Below are 21,255 nucleotides of genomic sequence, written 5' to 3' on the forward strand. Positions count from 1 at the left end.
CAGTCACCCTTATACAGATCTCACACACCTGTTCTCAGTCACCATGCACTCACAGTCACAGTTTAAAATGACTCTCTTTCATTTCACTCATTGTAAAGTGCTCAGTTTTCTCTGACTGTTGGTCTGTCAAGAACTGTTTGCCTTTCTTAATAATCTGCCTTACCTGCATTTGCATCTTTGCTGCCTAGCTTTATATGACACTTCTACATTATTCATAAATACTGATTTGAGTCTTGCTTACTTATATTTACTGCAAATATCTTGCAATTTGATTTAAATAACTGGTGAAAATTTGAGCTGGTTTCACCGTTGTTAAATACTTGAGGTGTTTTTATCCTTGGTGCAAGGCCTGTAAGATTATTAAGATTAAGGCCAAAGATTATTTATTTATTTTAGGAAAGGGCTTTTTCTTTTTACAATTTTCACAGTTCCTTCCTGACAAAAGTTCTGTGTAAACAGTTATTTTTTTCTCTGTGTTTTTTTCTGATGAGGTATTGCTTTATTATTAATTGCTATTATTATTATTATTATTATTATTATTATTATTATTATTATTATTATTATTATTATTATTATTATTATTATGTTTGTTACTCTTGCTTAACATGACCTTACTATAGTTTATAATTAGTATTAGTATTAGTATTAGTATAGTTACTAATAGTTCATAATTCTTATGAGTTTAAATTATTTCACATTTGAATACTATCTTTACTCCATATCCTCTGCAGATCATAACTTAGAATTAGAAAATGATATAACATGATGTTTTCACACGTGATTACTTGAGGCTTAACCTAATATCAACCAGGGACTTAGTGTTCGGGTTCCCTTTCACACTCAGACTTATATGCAGAATTCTCTGGCACAGACCCAGTTGCTTTAAATGTGAAAACATCTTAAGTCAGCCAACACTATTAGGAACACTATAATACTGGCTAGAGCCTTTTTTTACTCTGAAAACCCCCTAGTAGTGCCCCAGTTCTTCACAGCATGGATTCCACAAGATGTTGGAAACATTCCTTGGAGATTGAGCTCCATGTTGAGATGGACACATTACACAATTCTTGCAGATTTTTCTGGATTCACGTCTAGTGACTGGGAAAGCCACTAAAGAACACTGAATTTATTATCATGAATCAAATTTGAGACAACTCTTACTTTGTGACCTGGTGTATTATCATGCTGGATGTAGCCATTAGAAGGTGAATTAATTGTGGCCATGAAGGGATTCAACAATTGTTCAGCAACAATAATCAAATTGTCTGTCATTCAAGTGAGGATTTATTAGTATTAGTACTAGTATTACTAGTATTGATTAGAACTAAGGCTCAGGCTTATTTGTACTATGTTTGTGTTTTGTAAAGCTGCTTTGACACAATGAATATTGTAAAACAAAACAAAAACGCGATATACAAACACAAATTGAAATTTGAATTTGAATTATTAATTGTACAAAGTGTACCAAGAAATCCTTCCTCGCATCATTAAACCACCTCCACCAGTCTGGATTGTTGACACAAGGCAGGTTTGGATCCATGGATTCATGCTATCGATGCCAAATTCTGACCTTACCATCTGTGTGTCTCAGAAAAAAGTTCAATGTGTTGTGCATTCTGAGATGCTTTTCATTGCTGGCCACAATTGTACAGAGATGTTATTTGAGTTACTGTAGCCTTTCTGTCAGTTTAAGCCAGTCTGGCCATTCTGAGGTGATCACTCATTATCAAGGTGCTATCTGCTGCACAATAGATGTTTTTTTTTTTTTCTTTATTGCATTATTCTAAGCAAACTCTGGAGACTGTTGTGTGTGAAAATCCCATGAGATCGGCAGTTATATAAATATTCAAACCAGCCTGTTTAGCAACATTAATGCCACAGTCATGATCAGATCAGATTTTTCCCATTTGATGTCTTTATTTTCCTCTTATCTGAATCTGCCTGTATCTGCATGATTTTATGCCTTTCAGCTACAAAGATGGCTGATTAGATAATTGCATGAATGTGTAGGTGTACAAGTGTTCCTAATAAAGTGTATTTTCTGCTTTCCCAAAATGACAAATGTAAATATGCACAGAAGTCTTGGCTTCTTCATAGTATTTGCTGGTTTTTGCCTTTACACACAGCTCCTCCTGTCAAATGACTGAGAACACACCCACCACATTAAGAACTGTATATGAAATATGTAGACAATGGTAACACCTTGAAAATAAAATGCTTTAGAAGAACATGCCATGTTGATACTGATTATTTTAAGGTGAAATCCTAATTTTTTTCCTAATGGCATGCAACTCTAATAATAGATTTAAGAACACAAGATCGGTTTTATCATATTTCAGCATCACAGAGGAAAAGAAAGAAGAGGGTCACATGTCACAGCATCACTGCGCTGCCCTTACAAGCGCACTTTGACCCCAGCATAACCCGGTTATGACCTCTCTGGGATGCCCTGAGTTTGGGGAAGCCCTCCAAGTGACCTCATCAATTAGGACACTGATGAGCTTCACAGCAGTCAGGTCCTGCATCCTCCATCACTCTCGCTTTCTCTTCATCTTTTGTTTCTCTCCTTCTCTCTCTGCCAAGCTTGCCTGTACAATCCTCAGCCAGACAAGTGGCTCTTATTTTGCTGCACACTCTCTCTGACATATTCTACACCCTTTCACCTCTGATAACCTTCACTTGCCCTCTTCACACTTCCTCTATGAGTTCATCATTATGCATCCTCTTTCTCTAGTTCTCTCTCTCTCTCTCTCTCTCTCTCTCTCTCTCTCTCTCTCTCTCTCTCTCTCTCACACACACACACACACACACACACACACACACACACACACACACACACACACACACACACACAGCATAGGTAAAGCGTAAGAGCATTTAGTGGTTTAGTGTGTTTAAAGTTAGATTGGAACTCTGAAGCTTTTTTGCAGAGTACTACAGTATCTAGGGTTTGGTTTAAGGCTTTAAAAATATAAAAACTATTGAATTATTGATTTTCAATGAATGAAATATATAGACAGTCTATAAATCCATCTATAAATCTAACACCAATATGTGCTATCTGTTTTCATCACATACAGTGTCTCTGAAAAATCATCTGTGAAAGTACAATGCCTTTCTACTGGTTTATATAAATATATGGAATCATTGGGAAACACGCAATACATTTTAAATCAACTTTAGAGTAAAGAAGAATTTTGAAATCACTAAAGCAGAGACAGAAAATCCTCAAATATAAAAGGTTATTGTTCTCAATTTGTGTTCTGGTATCTGTGTGTGTGTGTGTGTGTGTGTGTGTGTGTGTGTGTGTGTGTGTGTGTGTGTGTGTGTGTGTGTGTGTGTGTGTGTGTGTGTGTGTGTGTGTGCATGTGTGTGAGTGTGATTGAAACTAAAAAGAGGATCTGAGAATGATGGTTGGAGTCTGAACACAACCGAAAACATTGTCAGCATGTCTTAAGAGCTCTGATTTCTGATGAATATGGAAATCCTGATGGTGGTCCACTCTCCAGGGGACCACCTTAAAACAGTCCTCCCTCCCTATCCAAGAAACGAGGGAATCGGCTACAACGAGGGAGGCTTACTCGCTTCAAGGCTGTCCCCTGTATGATAATCCCAGTGTCCAAAAACTGGGAGAACGAAAAAAGGAACATAATCCTTTTGTTCTGTTGTGTCACATATGTCACTTAACATGCTCTTTTCCCATCACAAGACTACATCCACCAGTGCAACAGACTGGTCTCCTTCAAAAACAATAGGCATTCTCTCTCTGTCTCTCTCTCACTCTCACTCTCACTCTCTCTCTCTAGCTAAGTACATTTTTTTTCAGCACTGATAATATCCTCCAAAGAGCAACAAGTTAACATAACTACTGTATCAAACTTTATCTATTATTTCCTGTGCTCTTTACTTGTGCACTATAATTGGTTTAATATTATTGTTATTGACATTTAAGTCAATATGCAAAGAAGAAATCCACTTCCCCACAAACATCCACTTCCACACAAACACCCCCAGCTGAGATGGAATTATTATTTTTTAAATCAAGACCACCCCATCGCAGTGTGGGTGGCATGGAAACATGATGTGTAAGGTTATGCTGTGTGTGTGTGGTGTGCAGGTTAACATATACACCCCATCGTGCCTTTAGCTCATTGTATCAGAAAAGACCTGTTGGTATCTGCCTCTGCCATTGAGTGTGCGTGTTTATGGGCATATGGCTGATCCACCTCCAATAGGTTCATGTAGGCAGAAAACCTAACCATTCAAAAGTCCATTCAGGCACCAAAAGGGAGACACAGATTACCATGTCATAACACAGAGGGAGGAGAGAGTGGGAGGGGGGACGACAGAGAAAGGAAGAGCAAGACATAGAAATTGCAGATTGGCATGCACTAATTTTGTTAAATTAATTTCAAATGACATTTGATTTGATAATTGCAGCATACTTGCACATGACTTGCAGACTTATTTAACATGTCTTCATGCATAGTATGGAGGAAAAAACAACAACAATTTATTACACTGTAATAAAGCAAAAGGCAAATTCACTTCCAAGCTAGTGAATGTTCGGTATTGTTTTCGGTCCGTATTCACCAATTTAAGGCAGACTATGATCAATGATGTCATATGCTTAAGTTTGTGATTGGCTTCTAAAAAATCAACAGCTCTAATCATATTGGATATGATACATACTCAAATCAGACCTTATAAATTATTTGTAATAAAAACTTTGATGAAAGGCTCTGCCAAATAAATATGTCATTTTAAGGGTGCTGGGTTGTGGCAGGAAATATACTAAAATTAAAAGTATTTTTGAATATATTCTGTATTTTTGAATCTAAACATTACTTGCTGCTAAAATGATACATATACATGTGCTGGGTTGTGGGAACACTAATTTACTTTGTTTCACTAAAAGACAAATGCTTATCCATGAATGCCACTCGCTTATTACTTTATTATTATCTTCTTCCATGAGACAATCTCAACAAAGGAGCTTGTGACAAGAGGAATGAATGCTTGTTGGCACCTGTATTCCAAAACGCTTTAATTTCCCCTTCATCTATTCTTTTATTTCTCCTTTGCCATCAGTCATAGCATATTTGTGACCATAAAGTCACAAAGTCCAATGAAGTTCAAAAACTTCCTGTTGTTAATGTCTACTGGGTGTCAATGTCCTAAACAAAACTTAAAGCAGATTCCTGATCTAATTAGCTGGCCCCTGTCTCTTCTCATTTCTTCCTCCAGACAGAGATCAGTTCCTTAACCTCGATCCTGTCTGTTAGCCTAACTAACTGCTGCCATTTCTGTCTACCCCAGTGCTGTTCCATTCATTTTCGCATGGCAGACCTGCTAGGGTTCACCTTTTTTTGTCATCTAAGGTGAAGAACCCTTCTCTCGCTGTCTTTTTGCCCCTCACTGTCCTCCTGATCTCGATATCTCTGACCCCCTCATTCTCAAGGTTTCATTCCACAGTGACAATGCAGCCATTAAAGCCCCATTGTCCTTTATTAATTAACGAGAGCAGCCGTCCTTCTCCTCTCGCTCTTCAAGCACGTATTTGGGTAAATGCAGATTAACATATTCATGAAGCAGCCAGCTTTGCAGCAACTGGACTGTCTCTGTTTTGGCCCTTGTCGTTTTGTCTCATTCCGTACATAACCCCATTTGTCGGGGCCCTCGCAACCCCATTAGTGCTTCTGATCCCCACAACGCTGGGAGAGGCAGACAGAAGAGCAATGTTACCCTTACACACCCCACTGCTGCCTTTTCACGCCTCACTGAGCACACCAGCACATTACCTGCCTAACATTACACACACACAGATTGCAGTGTCTATGTCACACATTTATTTGCACACAATAATCAATGCATGGCTACTGAGAGATCATGCCAAATGTCTAATGAGGACTGACATAAAAACAGCTCGGCAAACATTCCCAGGCCCAAATGTCACACAAGACATGGCAATAATAAATCCTCATACTATGTCAGATATACCAGATCTTCATTAGCTCATAACTGATGTTTAAGACAACGTAGTACAAAATGGATTTTTTGTTTAATATCACATTATTTATGAAATCAGGAAATTCAGGTTTTAAATTAATAATTCACTTACTTTGATTGGACGGTGAAAGTGGGTGTATTAAAATATACCCAGATCAAATCTGCTGAAGATTTTTTTTGTTTGCTGGTTTGGAAATGTCTATTTTGATAAACAGGAAAAAGCGAAACTTTCTTATTAAGTTCCTTATCTCTTAAACTATCTATCTTGATTTCAGGCTGTTCTTTATAAATGATGAAGACAATAGCAAACAATAAAAACAATAGCAAAATATAAAATTACATAGAATTATTTATTCTTAGGAAAATAACACAGAAATCCTGATATGCCAGGATTACTTGAGGTGTCAGCTAAAATTAAGACTGTGGGCATGTGGGTTTTGGGGTTGTTGTGGGTGGGTGGTGGCGGCAGTGGTGGGGTGTTCAGGGTAGTTAGACTTCCTCCCAACAGGCAGCCTTATTAGTCATTATTAGTCATTATTAGTCATGTCCATCACATGCGGACTCAGTAATCTTTTAACATTTACCACTCCTAACACACACAGACACACACAAACCGTTTCTCTCAACCTCTCTCCCTGAAACACACGCATACACGCGCACAGACAGCCACTCAAACACTAGCACTCCCCACCAATTTGTTGCCTGCACAGTCACATTGTTTGTTGGGGCTTTGCGGTGCAGGCTGGTTCGTTAGCTTGGCCTTTAACGAGCAGCTTAATTGAGCTGTCTATTGGGCCACCTGTCACCCCCTGCCTCATTAGCATACTAATGCACCGACATTGTGCTGCTGTGACAGGGAGAGAGAGAGAGAGAGAGAGAGAGAGAGAGAGAGAGAGAGAGAGAGAGAGAGAGAGAGAGAGAGAGAGATTTTTTTCACCAAAAATGAAAAAAAGAAGACCAAGAATTAGTTGCTTGTTGCCCTGTAAAATTGTTAAAATCAAAATTTCTTTACTGTTCTTTGTTGATATTTGATAGAGATGGAGCAAGAGATACAGCAATTGAGAGAGTTTGAGTTCAGTTCAATGGGTTTTGTGAATGGACAAATAGCTTGACAGGTATTGTTATGTGTGATTGGGGTATTCAGATTCAAGAATACAGCTCTGCTACAAGAAATACTGGACTGTAATGCTGAAAACATGAAGGAGGGATAACTTAAAGGATAACTAAATAAAGGAATACAAGGGCTACAATGGATATCTCTGATATATAATAGTGTTGCAGACACTGCTTGATATGCAGAAAGGAACGCACATACACACACAGACACACGCGCACACAGACACACACACATACTCAGACACAGACACTCACACAGACACGCACACACATACACACACACACGCATGCACGCACACACAGACACACACACACCTGTGTGCATATCCAAACCATTCACTACTACTACATTACATTATCTCAACCCCTGAACCTTGACTCTGACCTTCATGGGCAAAGACCCTGCCAGATGGAGAGCTGTCCTTCTCTGGCTAAAATGGTTATGAACTCTGACCTAAACAGCCTGACCATTCATTCTGCTAGCCAGACAGATCACACTGGGAGGGCAAACACACACACACACACACACACACACACACACACACACACACACACACACACACTTATCTTACTTTCCTTTTGAGAAGCTTCTACTGTCATGAAAATCTAACCTTTAAACAATGCCTCTAAAACAGTTTACAAAAAAGGTTTTGGGGACCAAAAAATATAATTTATCAAAACAAATGTCAATTGTCAAACCTGTCATATGTTCCTTACCTTGTTTAAAAGTATAGGCGCCTCAACCACCACCACCCCTCCCACACTCACAAATGCCAAAGATCTCACATAAACAAACAGATACAAACAAACTCAAATCATACTTGACATTTCATGCCATTAGTCATGCAGAAAAAAAGGGAATCGATAATTGCACGCAGTCCAATCATTGTTTATGCTGGATTATTCATCAATTCACCAGTAAAACAAGCAAAATGAGCACCTACTGCTTTGTGTCTGTAGATATTCACATAGCCTAAATAGCCTGAGTGTGTGCTTGCCTAGGAGAGACTTTGAGGCTGACATGCACTAATGGGACAGCAGAAAGCTGGCATGAGGAAACCCAAACACAAAAGACGAGAGGCACCACGCTGGGTCCGTGGACCTGCTCACTTCCAGTCCCAAAACTGGAATCCAAGAGCTCAGTAAAGAAACAGTGACAAGAACTAAAGGTAAACAATAAACAGTTTTCAAAGTGCTGCTTTTTCCTCTATATTGGAAGACAGCTTTAATAAAGTGCCGGTTGAAGCTCTTTCACAGCCACCATGCTTTCAAACAGCAAGACTATTTTAATCAATACAATTATTATATTATAAAAATAGCAAATGCATTCATACTTTTTCTAATTGTATTTTGGTATCGATAGAGTAAAATCCGAGCGTTTACTCACTGTAATGTCATCAGGAATATTTTAGCTTTTTAAAAGTGCATAGAAGAAAAAGGCAGCAGTGATTGGTGCATCACAAACAAATATAAAAGTGTTATATAGAGAGGGGGTGCACAAGACTGAAAAAGTAGTTAGGAAGAGAAAGTCACATCCACACAGTGGACGCATTCAGCTTGCCTTCTGAATAAGCTGCACAAACAACCATATGCTAATCAGCGCATCAACACGCCATTTACACGTCAAAATCTCCAAAGTCTGTTCCTCTCTTTCTTTTATACTATTCTTCTTGCTTCTTTCTTTTCTCCCCTTTTTCCATCTTAGCCCTGGCTAATTATCGTGTGTCTTTCTCTTTGATAGTGAGTCTCTTTCTTGAATTAGTACAATATTGCAGACCCCCTGCCCACTCCCCCAAAGGCGCTGCTGCCCAAACCCCCCTTAGAGCCGCGCTGCATTGGGCCACCTTGCACACGTATTGGCCCCGGATTTCTCTGTATAACACTTGTCACCAGCATGCATATGGAGATTGGAGCATCTATTTTAGCTGCTAATTCCCCCTCTACTGCTTTCTTCACTCCAAAGGCCCCTCGCTGTGCGCCTCCCACCATCACATGCAGAGGATGATGGGACATCATGCTGAGAGCAACACGACGTCCCACTATTGAGGCACATGTGGAGGGTGGCCAGGGGTCAGAGCAGGGCTACACTAGCAGACAGGCCACACTTCCCTAGGCATATCAACCTCCCTGCCATCTCACCCGTCCAGTTCCAGGGTTCGATAGTTTTTGCCAAACCCACTGACCAGCTGCCGATTATCTAGAACACATGACTGGACAGAGAACTGCATTACTCTTTGATGTTGTATAATTACTACTACTGAACTACCCCCAAGTTATAACTGTGATTTCAGTTTCTTAAAATTAATAGAATCTTTAACCTTGATTTATTGCATCAATTCATTAATATGTCATAGAAACCTAAATTGACCTAAAATGCATCATTAGGAAAATTAGGTTGCAAAGCACATGATGTCATGAGAAAAAAGTCCTATTTCTCTGAATACTGTGTAGGACAGATCCACTGTAGTAGGACAGACACTCAACAGCATAAGCCAATCAGAATAAGAATGAGGAATGTAAGCTTTCACACAGGGCCTAATCCACAGACCAGCATGTTACACCCCACTTATGCACAAATGTATGAGTTTAAGAAGTGCTGTGTGTGTGTGTGTGTGTGTGTGTGTGTGTGTGTGTGTGTGTGTGTGTGTGTGTGAGAGAGAGAGAGAGAGAGAGAGAGAGAGAGAGAGAGAGAGAGAGAGAGACAGAGAGACAGAGAGACAGAGACAGAGAGACAGAGAGCAAGTGAGTGAGCAAGGGAGTGACTGGCATGCTCTTGACCCAGAGCAGTATGCTGACTAATCCACTGATCAGGATGCCAAGAGGTTTGTGGGGTCTGAGGCCTCAAGCTGGCCCCTGATTGACTGGCCCTCTCACACTAATGCAATGAGGCCTTATCCTATTCACACTCCTGCAAGTGGATCCAGCCTCTCACTCCACTAACACAGACAATTCAACTGAGGCAAAAGCTCCAAACAGACACTGATGACCAGGGCATATGAAAACCACTAGGTTAGAAAAGAGAGAGGAAAAGAAAGCAGGTGCCTGGCTAAAGCCTGTCAAAGGGCAGGTGGTGTGATCCTGCTGAGAGAAGGCAAGCAACCCGTAGTAGAGTAAGTAAAGACCAGGGTGTCTGTATGTGTGTGTGTGAGTGTGTCAGCTTGGCACACAAACACTTAGCACTTGTCCCTCTGAGAGTGGCAGTAGGCCCTAAATCCCCCCATTTTGTCCAGACAAATTGGGAAAAACCCGAGTCTTGTTTGCTCAGGCCCCCTGCATGACTGTGGGAAGAGAGAGGATATATGGATGAAGTGACACAGTAAAGAAGACAGTCCATCAAAGCACACTTTTCCTGGGAACGGGGGAAATAAACAGCCTGGGCTGAGAGCAGGTCTTCCTCGCAGTGTAAAGTAACAGGCAGGAAGGTTGCATCTGCCTGATCCTTAAGCAGTACAAGTAACAGAAAGAAAGGCATCATAGCTCTCTGGGAGAGCAAATCGCCCTGCAGGAGGGAGAATGAACAAAACAGCACAAAGATGAAGTAAGAGCTTCAAAAAACCAGCTGAAATGAATGAAGAGATTGAGATTTAATCCAGACTTAGTCCATGGTGCAGCGGCAACTTTTATGTGAAATGACCCCTGAACATTAGCATTCTTCTCCCGGGGAACCACAAAATCTTTATGCAAAATATTGTTGCATTTAAATAAGGCTTATTTTTACTACATTAATGGTACTTTTAGAAAACCACAATAACTTATAGCTTCAGATTTTTTTGTAATATAGCAGTTTTAATCAATTGTTTCAGCTAAACAAATTGTGTGTGAAAGTGTGAGTTGTGGATTAAAGGGCATGCAACTGTGCTCCTAAAAGCACACACTAATAAGATGTGGATGGATAACCAGGAAATGAGTGTGTGTGTGTGTGTGTGTGTGTGTGTGTGTGTGTGTGTGTGTGTGTGTGTGTGTGTGTGTGTGTGTGTGAGCAGACCCCACTTCACTTTGGGGTGTGTGTTTCTTGCAACATGCCATATGATGACCGGTGATGTGGTTATCTGTAGAACTAATCCTGTTACCTTTTAACTGCCCACATCAATATCTATTTTTTTTCTTTTAAACTTTGCATCACTGCTTTTCTTTTCACATCTTTGCATGTCCAATTGGCACAATAACGTCCAGATAAACATATGGAAATTAGTCTTGATTTAAAAGTCTTTAGATCACTGATCTTTAAAAATTCACTCATTATAACAGTCTTTAACTGGTTGTCTTGGGAGTCTCGGGGACGGATGAAGCCAATGTAAAAGGCATAATCAACAGTAATGATCACTATTCAGCCTGAGCCTTACTGAATCATGCTCATAAATACTATGTCTAGAAATTTAACACTTTTTGTTTCAAACTAAAATCTACAGCTTTGCCCTGCCGCTGAACATAGAATATTGATAGGCTTTTGTGTTAATTATACAGATACACTCAAAAATATTCGCAGTTGAAAACACAGTAGAAAGTCGACGTAATTATCAGATACACTAAGAAGCAGAGGACTTTAAATAAGGTCACCTGATATTAATCATGCATTAATCAAGCATGGATTCTAGTCAGTAGATCTGAAAATAACCTCCTAGTGAAATAATACTTTGATTGTTTTATACCATGTTATACATTTTGAAGGTTGAGAATGAAAATGGGCTTAGCATTCACACCTTATGAATTCACTCATATGAAATCAAATAAAATCCACATGATTTTCAGATATCCGAGCACCAAGCTCTCTCTAATAAGTAACCTCTAACATAAAGTTATGTTGTAAAAGGAAAAAGATAGCTGAATGTTTTTGTTGTTCATAAAATGAATTTCTTAATCAATTTGTAATTGTCCATTACTCCTGTAAACAATGATTCATATTATTTTGTTTAATGGTATTCAACATTAGCAAATGGAAAGTCTGTCAGAATGTGAAATTGAACTTATCATTCTGAAGTAAATAATTTTTATAAAAGTGTATTCAAGTCAAGAAGCTTATCGTCATTTCAAACATGTATATCTGAGGCAGTACATAGTGAAATGAAACATTTCTCCAGGACCTTGGTGCTGTATAAAACAGCATAAAGCTACATAAAACAACACGGAACTAAGGTCCTTACAGCCGTTGGTCAGTTGGTTTCTGTGTGTTAGCAAACTACTGACTTACCAACACGACAAGTATGTTTTGGTCATCAGCAGCCATCTTGCTTTAAAGTTTTTCATGGATTGTAAAGACACTGAATATTTCAATGAATATTTCAATGAATTATTAATTCAGCAAATTAATGTAAACTAAACTATTAGAAACAGCAAACTAACATAAGCTAAGAATGACTGTAGTGAAATCCATCTGCAGTGAAATTAGGCAAATTATGATGTTGAGGAGTTAGATGGTGTCCCCAGTTGTGAGTGTGGATGTACAGTATGTGTCTGTGTGATGCTTAGCAATGTGATACTACGGCTGTATTCCTACCCAGTGTTCTTAATGATGAATGAATTACATTACTAAGGCTAATGTTAGTAAATAAGGTTATACACATTACTGCAAAGAACATGTTTCTGGTGTAAATCTATTACTTGCGTATGATTTTTACTTTCCTTTGGAAAAGGTTTTTATTGTTATGTTAGTGTCTCTGATTTTCCATGTATATTCTTTATTGTTTCTTTATTGTTGAAATCTGATCTACTGATCCACATTGATGCCATGTTTCCTAAAAACCATTAAAATTCCATCTGAATTCATACTTTAACAAATCATTTAATTACTTACTCATGGTTTACATATGTGTATGGCAGTAAGGTGCAAAGTGAGGTCTGTTGCTGTAAGTATAGCCACTTAAGGACTAGGACTAATCTTCAACAACTCTATGTAACCAGAATATTGTTTTATGTGTCCGTTACCAGAATTAAAGCGCATTTGATCAACAACATGCACTTTTTAACAAAGCAGACAGTCTGAAGAAAGAAGAACAGCTTTAGTTGGAAGTATTTTATATATTAATATACATAACATTACATTCGTTACAATGTCAGAACTTTCCTAGAGCTACCACATCAACCACACTTGCTTTAACTGTGTCTTATATTGACATTGCTCACCTATTACAAACAATAACAAAGCACCAGACCATGTTACAGAGAAATACAGGAATTTCTTTTTTTCCTCAAAATGACTTGATTGAATTAAAACAGCATTCTTTTTTAAAACCTTAATCAGATTCCAAAATGATATTTCATGATTTGACGAATGTTACCATTTTCAAGAATTTTCAATACAAACAGCTGAGAACAAAAAATGTTTAAATCAAGTATTTTTATTCTAAATTACTGATTTACTCAAGATTCAACAGTTTAGGGCTCAGCTTCAGTCTGGTTGTATCACGGCACCATCTAGTGGACATTTAGAAGAAATAAAACCAAGCCGAGATAGGCTTTTGATTAATAATGTCTGTCACTGTAATCATGCTTAGGCTTTGTTTAAAAGTGAACTACACAGAACTTTATTCACTCATCAGGCAATACCAAGAAAAATAATTCATTTTGCAATTTATAAACTAGGAGTTTTGTTCAATCATATCAATCAAATCAAAAGTGGCTTACTACCATCCAGCTAAGTGCAGCTTGTTGGAGGAAGCCGTGTGCCACTTATTTACGAGTCAACTTCAGGACGTCTTTAACCATGGAGCCAATCCCGTCAAAGATGAGGTGCAACTTCGTGTCACACATAAATGCCGGAGAGGTCACCACCTTATTCTTTGGGTCAACATGAGCCTCGTGATGGTCACAAGTTAAGGCTAAAATCATAAAGCAAAAAATAAAGTTGTTGAGAGGAGAGGAGAGGAGAGGAGAGGAGGGGGTGAGAAGAGGGGAGAGGAGAGGACAGGAGAGGAGAGGAGGGGGTGAGGGGAGGGGAGAGGAGAGGAGGGGGTGAGGGGAGAGGAGAGGAGAGGAGAGGGGAGAGGAGGGGAGAGGAGAGGAGAGGGCATTAAATATGAAGGAACATCTGACAGGTTCTGAAAAGGATATGGTGACATCTTTGACTTTGTGTTTGGCCCCGAGTGCAGTAATGGCCTGAGCAGTGCCAGCATACGGCCACTTTCCCCCCTCCTCATCCTCATGTCCCACAGTCACTTCCACACCAGGGAGCACCTTTGCAGCCAGCACCGGAGAGATACAGCACAACCTGGAAGCCATGGGAGAACTTCATCAGCACTGCACACCACAGACAGACAACAGCCTAACTAGGGTGGTTTAGCATGATAAAATCAATCACAAGAAAACTATTATTTTAGGGTGGAAGGAAATAAATCTGTGGAACTTAAAATACAAAATATTAAAACATGAGAGGCAATTATTGTAAATGCCTCAAGTAATGACTGTGTTCAGTTTTCTTAAAACAAACCCTGGAAACTTCACTGTATTTATGACCAATAGAGACATAATTCTCACCCAATAGGCTTGCCTGCTTTATGGAAATCCTTTAAGATGCGTTCCACCTCCTTGTTCACAGTGCAGTCACTTCCATCGACAGCAAAAGTTGACCTGATAAAGCAATAATTAAAGAGCTTTTGAAACATCTTAAGATGTGCCTGCTAGCATGTCTGTCAATTCAAACAAGACATGAGCGAACTACCTTTCTATCTTTACTTCACACCCTACACACAAAGACCATGTTAACCCTTACAGATTTTTAGCAGCTCCAAAGCCTCCTGGGAAGATGACTGCATCATGGTTACTCGCACTCAGCTTAGCCAGGTCAGTGACGTTACCCCTAGCAATGCGAGCTGACTCAGCTAAGACATTCCTGTACAACATACATATAGAATTATGAATATAAGAAGCAGAGTTAAAGAGAAGTCAATCATGATGTCGAGGCTACATTCTGTTTATTACCTGGACTCCTCTGAAGGCTGCCCCTTGCTGTGGTCTATAACATGCATCTGCGCCACATCAGGAGCATACATCTGGACCTCGGCTCCACCACGACTCAGATGCACCAGGATTCTGAACATATACATATTTTGGAGTAAATATAATCCCCTACAAATCTGTTGGGACAACAATGTCAATTTATTTGTTTGTGTTATACTTCAAATACATCTTGGTTTGAAATAAAAAAGAGGGTTTTTAATTTCCTGGTATTTATATGTACATGTGATTTTCAGTGCTATTTATTGTATAAACAGGGCAAAAAGAATTAAATGTCAATTTCAATATTTCTGCTCCACTAAAGATTAGGTGGTGTGATACTAGAAGTGTTATGTTCTATGTTGTTTAACACATATACATACAAATATATTCAGTCCACATCAAAAATAACTGAATTGGCATTACAGATCAAATATATTTTAATGGGAATGTGATTCATGCAGGCACAAAAATTAATTGCAGCAAAAAGCCTATTTCCAAAACCTCTAACATTCTCACTAGTACCGTACTCCTAGGACTGTGCCTTAGTATGCCAGTCTGTTTTATTGTTGAAAAAGAGCACTGAAGACTGACATGGATGTGTGAATGTAAAATGACATGTGAGCTGAAACTTTTGAGGGCTAAAAGCTAACTCTGTAGGTGTGCATACACACACACACTTAAATTAAAAAAAAAAAAAAGCAGTCACATTCAAAACAATTGTATTGTGTTCGTGATGTATACTTCATAAAGTTCATGAAGGGCCAGACAGTGTGACACTTTGAATGGGACAATGTGACCCTTTGAATGAGGTTTTAGATGCAGCCTGATACTCACGCTGATGCCTCATGAATCTCTGTCCCATCATACACTCCACATCCAGAAAGCACCTGGAAATGAAGAGAGTCAGAAGTTCAACGACAATATAGATATAGAGTAGTACATACAGCATAAATGGTAAAAATAGCCACATTGCTGGGAACTGAAAAACCTGGCTGCAGCCAAAAATACCCTATTTATATCCCACAGTGACTTAATGCTTATGTTACATTGTAGCTCTCATTGTAGGTATCTAGTCATTGCTTGTCCCTGCTTTAACACACTGCTGTTCATAGACTTCAGTGTAGCATTCAACACAATCGTCCTTCAGCACCTGATAAAAAAAAAAAACTGCTGGGCCATAACACGTCCTTGTGGATCTGGATCCTGGACTTCCTCTCTGTGATACCTCAGTCAGTCTGGATCAGGAACAACATCACAAACACCACCACACTGAGCACTAAGGCACCTCAGGGCTGTGTGGTCAGCTCACTCATGTTCACTTTGCTTACTCACGACTGTAAAGCAACACAAACCTCGAAGCACATCACCACCGATGATAAAAACAAGAGATTGCTGACTTCAGGGGAGCGCAGAGAGACCACTCTACGTTAAACATAGACAGATCCTCCGTAGAGATCGACAAGAGTAACGAATTCCTTGAACTTCACCTGGCTGAGAACCTCACCATGTCACTTAACACCATGTCCATCAGCAAGAGAGCCCAGCAGAAACAATACTTTCTATAAAGTCTGAGGAAAGGAACTTTCCACACAGGACTGCTGAGGAGAGTCTCACACAGATACCGTAAACATATGCACTTCCCAAAACAGCTGCGAACCAAGACACACCCTGTCTTGGTCAGTGAATAATCTCACCTAGTTGCTGTAAATATGTACCTATAAACTGCTACTGCAATCATCAAGACTGTCCGGTGCTTATGCCAGGACTTACAAACATTGTCATACTTAACATCCTTTTAACACACTTGGTAATGTTTTCTACACCTGTATACTGTAATGGTTGGTGTCACCCTGAGGAGGATGGGTTCTCTATTAAGTCTGATTCCCCTTAAGGTTTCTTTGAGACATGACAGAAGGGATTCCTCCTGATACATAAAGGTTGGGATATCTAAGGTTTGCATGAATTACACTTCGACCATAGGTTTGTGGACCATCATATACATACTGTATGTGCTTACTGAACATCCCACTTAATATTTTTTTCCTCTCTTAGGCTTCCACTAGATGTTGGAGAGCGTAGCTGTGGGATTTGTGTTTATTCAGCTACAAGAGCATGAGTGAAGTTAGGTACTAATGTTGAGGGAGGAGGCCTTGGGTGTTCAGTGGGGTTGAGGTAAAGACTGTACATAACATGGAGGTTGGTTGTGTACAGTGGGATTGTCAAGCTGGAACAAGTTTGGGATTTTTAGTCCCTGTGAAAGGAAACTGTAATGTTACAGCACATAAAATACATCATATAGAAAAGAGTTTGGGGAAATAGCCACAGGCTGTAAGTTGTGTGATGGTTTGGTGGGTACAAACTTTTATCCATATAGTATATGTTACAGACAGACAGACCAGTGATAATAAATTAGTCTACATTTTGGTCTAAATGTGTGTAATTCTCACTCTATGAGCTTCACGCAGAGCTGCAGGTCTTTGTTTTAAGGAACAAGCACAAAGAATTATCATCTTACAGTACAGTTACTTAAAGTGATCTGTTTATTTAACAGAACAGCTGAGTCACAAAATACAGCTCATAGACTGAGGTGACCCTCAGACTCACCACTGCTACTTTGGCGCTGCTGTGTTTGACACCGGTGTGAATGAAGCCCACAGCGCCTGTGTGAGCAGACAGAGCTGCTGGAGGCTTAAACAGAAAGGCAGAAGATCTGCAGATCAGCGAGCGAACCGCCATCTTACCAACAACTACACTGATAGCGATATACTCGCTTCAGGGTAATGGCAGTATTATCTGCGCATAAAATATTTGTGTCAACCTTTCAGTTGCAAGTACAGAATTTAAGTTAGAACCGAGTCAAGTTTAAAGTGTAAAAAAATCATATAGAAATATTTTGTGTGTGTGTGTGTGTGTGTGTGTGTGTGTGTGTGTGTGTACGATACGGTTAATAGCCTTATCTAGCAGTTAATTATATCGTCTAAATATTACGGTAAAATCTTCATCTACTGTCTCTAGTTTATGTAGTCATCGATGTAGTGCCATCTTGTGGTTAAAAAATGTAAAAACGTTTTATTATTATTATTATTATTATTATTATTATTATTATTATTATTATTATTATTATTATTATTATTATTATTATTATTATTAATCATATTCAATTCAAATTTATTTGTATAGGGCTTTTTAAAATTGACATTGTCTCAAAGCAGCTTTACAGAACATAAACACAGAACAAAAGGTTCATATAAAGAATAATAAAGATAAATAAATACAAAACTTAAGATTAATATTGGACATATTTAAATGTGTTTGCATTTATCCCCAATGAGTAAGTCTGAGGTGACTCAGGTGACTGTGGGGAGGAAAAACTCCCTTTAATGGTAAAGGAAGAAACCTTGTGAGGAACCAGACTCAAAGTGGAACCTCATCCTCATGTGGGTGACACCGGTGGGTGTGATTATAAATATACAGTCTGATAAATGTTGTATTGAGGAGATTGTTGTCCTCAAAGACCACATGGAGTTGGTGCCTCTTCTTTAGTATAGCGGAGTCTAACTGGAGCTGGTAAATCTCTAGATGCTTCAGGATCCTCACAGAGTCAGCCTCATCTCAGTGAAGGTCCAAAATCTTTTTTTATTATTATTATTATTATTATTATTATTATTATTATTATTATTATTATTATTATTATTATTATTATTATTATTTTACATATCCTTGCAACAATTATAGCTAATGGATATTTAAAAAAAAAACACTTAAAGCACTTTACACCCAAGCAAACTTTATATAGAATGTCAGAAAAGTAAAAAATCACCAAAATAATCATTTGAGAGCTACGCAATAATAACAAGCTGCTTACATTTGTAGAAGTGATGATGAGAAGAGATTTAAGAAGACTTTAATTTTGAGCTGAGAGGCTCATAAAAATCTAATGTGATTTCCAGTAACAGAACATAGTGAGTATAGGAGTGCCCTGGTTTATGTTGTGCATTGTGCAATTTTTAAGGTGTGAATATTCCAGTGCAACGAAGGATGTTGTGATTGAGAGAAAGAGAGACAGTCCTTAAAATAGACTCCCTGATCAGTGTCCTGACAACTGAACTACGGTGCTGTCTGAGATTAAATAAATGACTGCACCCGATTTCTGTTGTCTGATAATCCTAGACCTTTATCCATTCCTCCATCCATTTTCTATAGTGTTTATCCTCCACAGGGTCATGGGGAATCTGGTGAATATCACCTGGTGAACAGGGCACAAGTCGAAGGATACTCTGGATTCGGTACCAACCCGTCACAGGGCACAATCACATACACATTGAAACACACATTCACACATTACAAACAATTTAGAGATATGAACCAGCCTAAAAGATCTATGTCTTTGGACTGTGGAAGGAAACTAGAAATGTATACACCTGGTGGAGGTGGGCGATTTTAAACATAAAACAGCATAAAATAATAACCAATTTGGCTTTCTACATGATTCAGTTTGAGCCTCAACACAGATATGGAGATAAATTGATGACAAACTCCAGCTGCTGAAGTTCATTTGATATTGACTGTGTGAGCATCTTCTTTTAAATTTTCTACCTATGTGCATATGTATCACAGATTATAACTTGGCCTCTGTTACAATTTCATTACAAATACGGTATTAAGTTATTATATGTATTGTTTATCAGCCTTGGTGATATCGTTTTGGTGTGTCTGTGTTCATTTTTTGGTCCAGATGCACGACTTCATTAGGAGTCAATGAGTGAATGAGGGCTTCAGTGATCTCTATATGATGATTGGGAAACGTCTTAAATGTGCTGAACATTGTAAGCAACTTATTTAAATGGTATTGACTAAAATCTTAAAATGAGTCAGAGAATCAGTGCTTAGAGCAGTGATCATTTGACTAGCTTAATCTATAATTACTAACCCTAACTAGCACCACTTGTTATTATATCTTTGAAATATTTAAATCCTTATAAATAAAATATTTGTTCAATCTTATTTATATCTTATATAATACAAATTATATATGAATGTATAATACAATTACTATTTGTGTTTTTAAATATTGCCAATAAATTGTAGGTCTAGATGATAATCGTGTTGATCTGATTTTAAAATCTCTTACAACTGACAACTGTGCCACTTCTGCTGTTTTAGAAAATACAAGCTACCACTGTGACTTCTTAGGACATATTACGTCTTTAGACGTAAGACGTTGTTACGTCTTAGGACATATTGGTTTTTTTTTGCTCTCTCTTCCCTTCTCCCCGTTTACTTACATATAGATCATGGCTGCTACCTGACAATAATGACTGAACCTCAGTTCTGATTGGAAGATGAGAAAAACCAGAGCATATTTAAACAGCATTGTATTGCTAGAACTGTGTGTGATTATGTGTGATTGTGTGTGTGGAAGCTGTGCTCTTTTTTAAATTTTTATTCTTTGTATCTAGTTTAGAAGTGTTGATTGAGTTTTGTCTGATAATTTGTTAGACTTTTTGTTTCTGGAATTGATACAAATAAAAGGCAAAAAATATTAATATTGTTAGTTATAATAGTTAATATTTGTAACACTTATTTTTTATTCTTTGTTTGAGTTCTACTGTGAATTTGGAAAGAGAGGGGGTGCCATTTTTATCATGTTTTCTCCTCTTTGTTAGTGAGGGAGTTATTGTATTTTGATTTTTGATTGTATCTTATGTATTTTCTCCCTAAATTAGGAGATTAAAGCTCGAAAAACTGATGGTTTGTGTGTGGAATGATCATTTTCATGAAATCTTAGGTATCAGTATGTGTTTTGACTGAATCCCTGCATTAATGTACAAAAGTGCTTCTCATGGGCTGAAGATACGTTTCCTCAAGTTTCTTTCTCTAGCTCGTCAGGAAACCGGTTTTTCGTGCAACCTTATATTTGCGCTCGTCTGACATGACTGAAAAGGGTTTTTCACCTTGTTTCGGTGAAACCTGATAGGACACATTGTGTTAATGTCAGAAATCTCGAAAATACAGCTTTTTTACATTATTTTATGCATTACATAGTTATTAAAGTGGTTATTTTTATTGTTTCAAACCCTCCCACACTTAAAGAATAAATGAGCTCTGTTATCTTTGAGCTGCGTTATACAGTAAGGTTCCCTTTTTGGTGACAGAATTGGGGTTGAGTTGTTGATTCCTACAGTTGACACACACACA

At 38.4% G+C, this 21,255-nt stretch overlaps 1 protein-coding gene and 1 long non-coding RNA gene across 4 annotated transcripts; one reads left to right on the forward strand and one right to left on the reverse strand.

Annotated features, from left to right (window-relative positions):
- Window positions 1–13,120: 13,120 nt before the first annotated feature.
- gatd3 (glutamine amidotransferase class 1 domain containing 3) lies at window positions 13,121–17,793 on the reverse strand. Of its 2 annotated transcripts, none has more exons than XM_027141811.2 (7): window positions 17,662–17,793; window positions 15,892–15,944; window positions 15,040–15,150; window positions 14,831–14,950; window positions 14,596–14,688; window positions 14,173–14,329; window positions 13,121–13,920 (listed from the first exon to the last, which is right to left on the reverse strand). In XM_027141811.2, the coding sequence occupies exons 1-7, from the start codon at window positions 17,791–17,793 to the stop codon at window positions 13,792–13,794; spliced, it is 795 nt and encodes a 264-aa protein (XP_026997612.1). In that variant the 3' UTR covers window positions 13,121–13,791. The 2 variants fall into 2 exon arrangements, with proteins under 2 accessions (XP_026997612.1, XP_026997613.1); XM_027141812.2 differs by having other exon boundaries at window positions 15,040–15,194; window positions 17,662–17,731.
- Window positions 17,708–20,745, forward strand: LOC113639740. 2 transcript variants are annotated; one of them, XR_007140820.1, is made up of 5 exons: window positions 17,708–17,834; window positions 19,277–19,343; window positions 19,552–19,626; window positions 19,793–19,883; window positions 20,349–20,745. It is a non-coding gene; the product is annotated as an uncharacterized LOC113639740 (long non-coding RNA). The 2 variants fall into 2 exon arrangements; XR_003439887.2 differs by having other exon boundaries at window positions 19,277–19,626.
- The last annotated feature ends 510 nt before the right edge of the window (window positions 20,746–21,255 follow it).

The sequence above is a fragment of the Tachysurus fulvidraco genome, chromosome 6 (genome assembly GCF_022655615.1).
Source record: "Tachysurus fulvidraco isolate hzauxx_2018 chromosome 6, HZAU_PFXX_2.0, whole genome shotgun sequence".
In the NCBI taxonomy this organism is placed as follows: domain Eukaryota; kingdom Metazoa; phylum Chordata; class Actinopteri; order Siluriformes; family Bagridae; genus Tachysurus; species Tachysurus fulvidraco.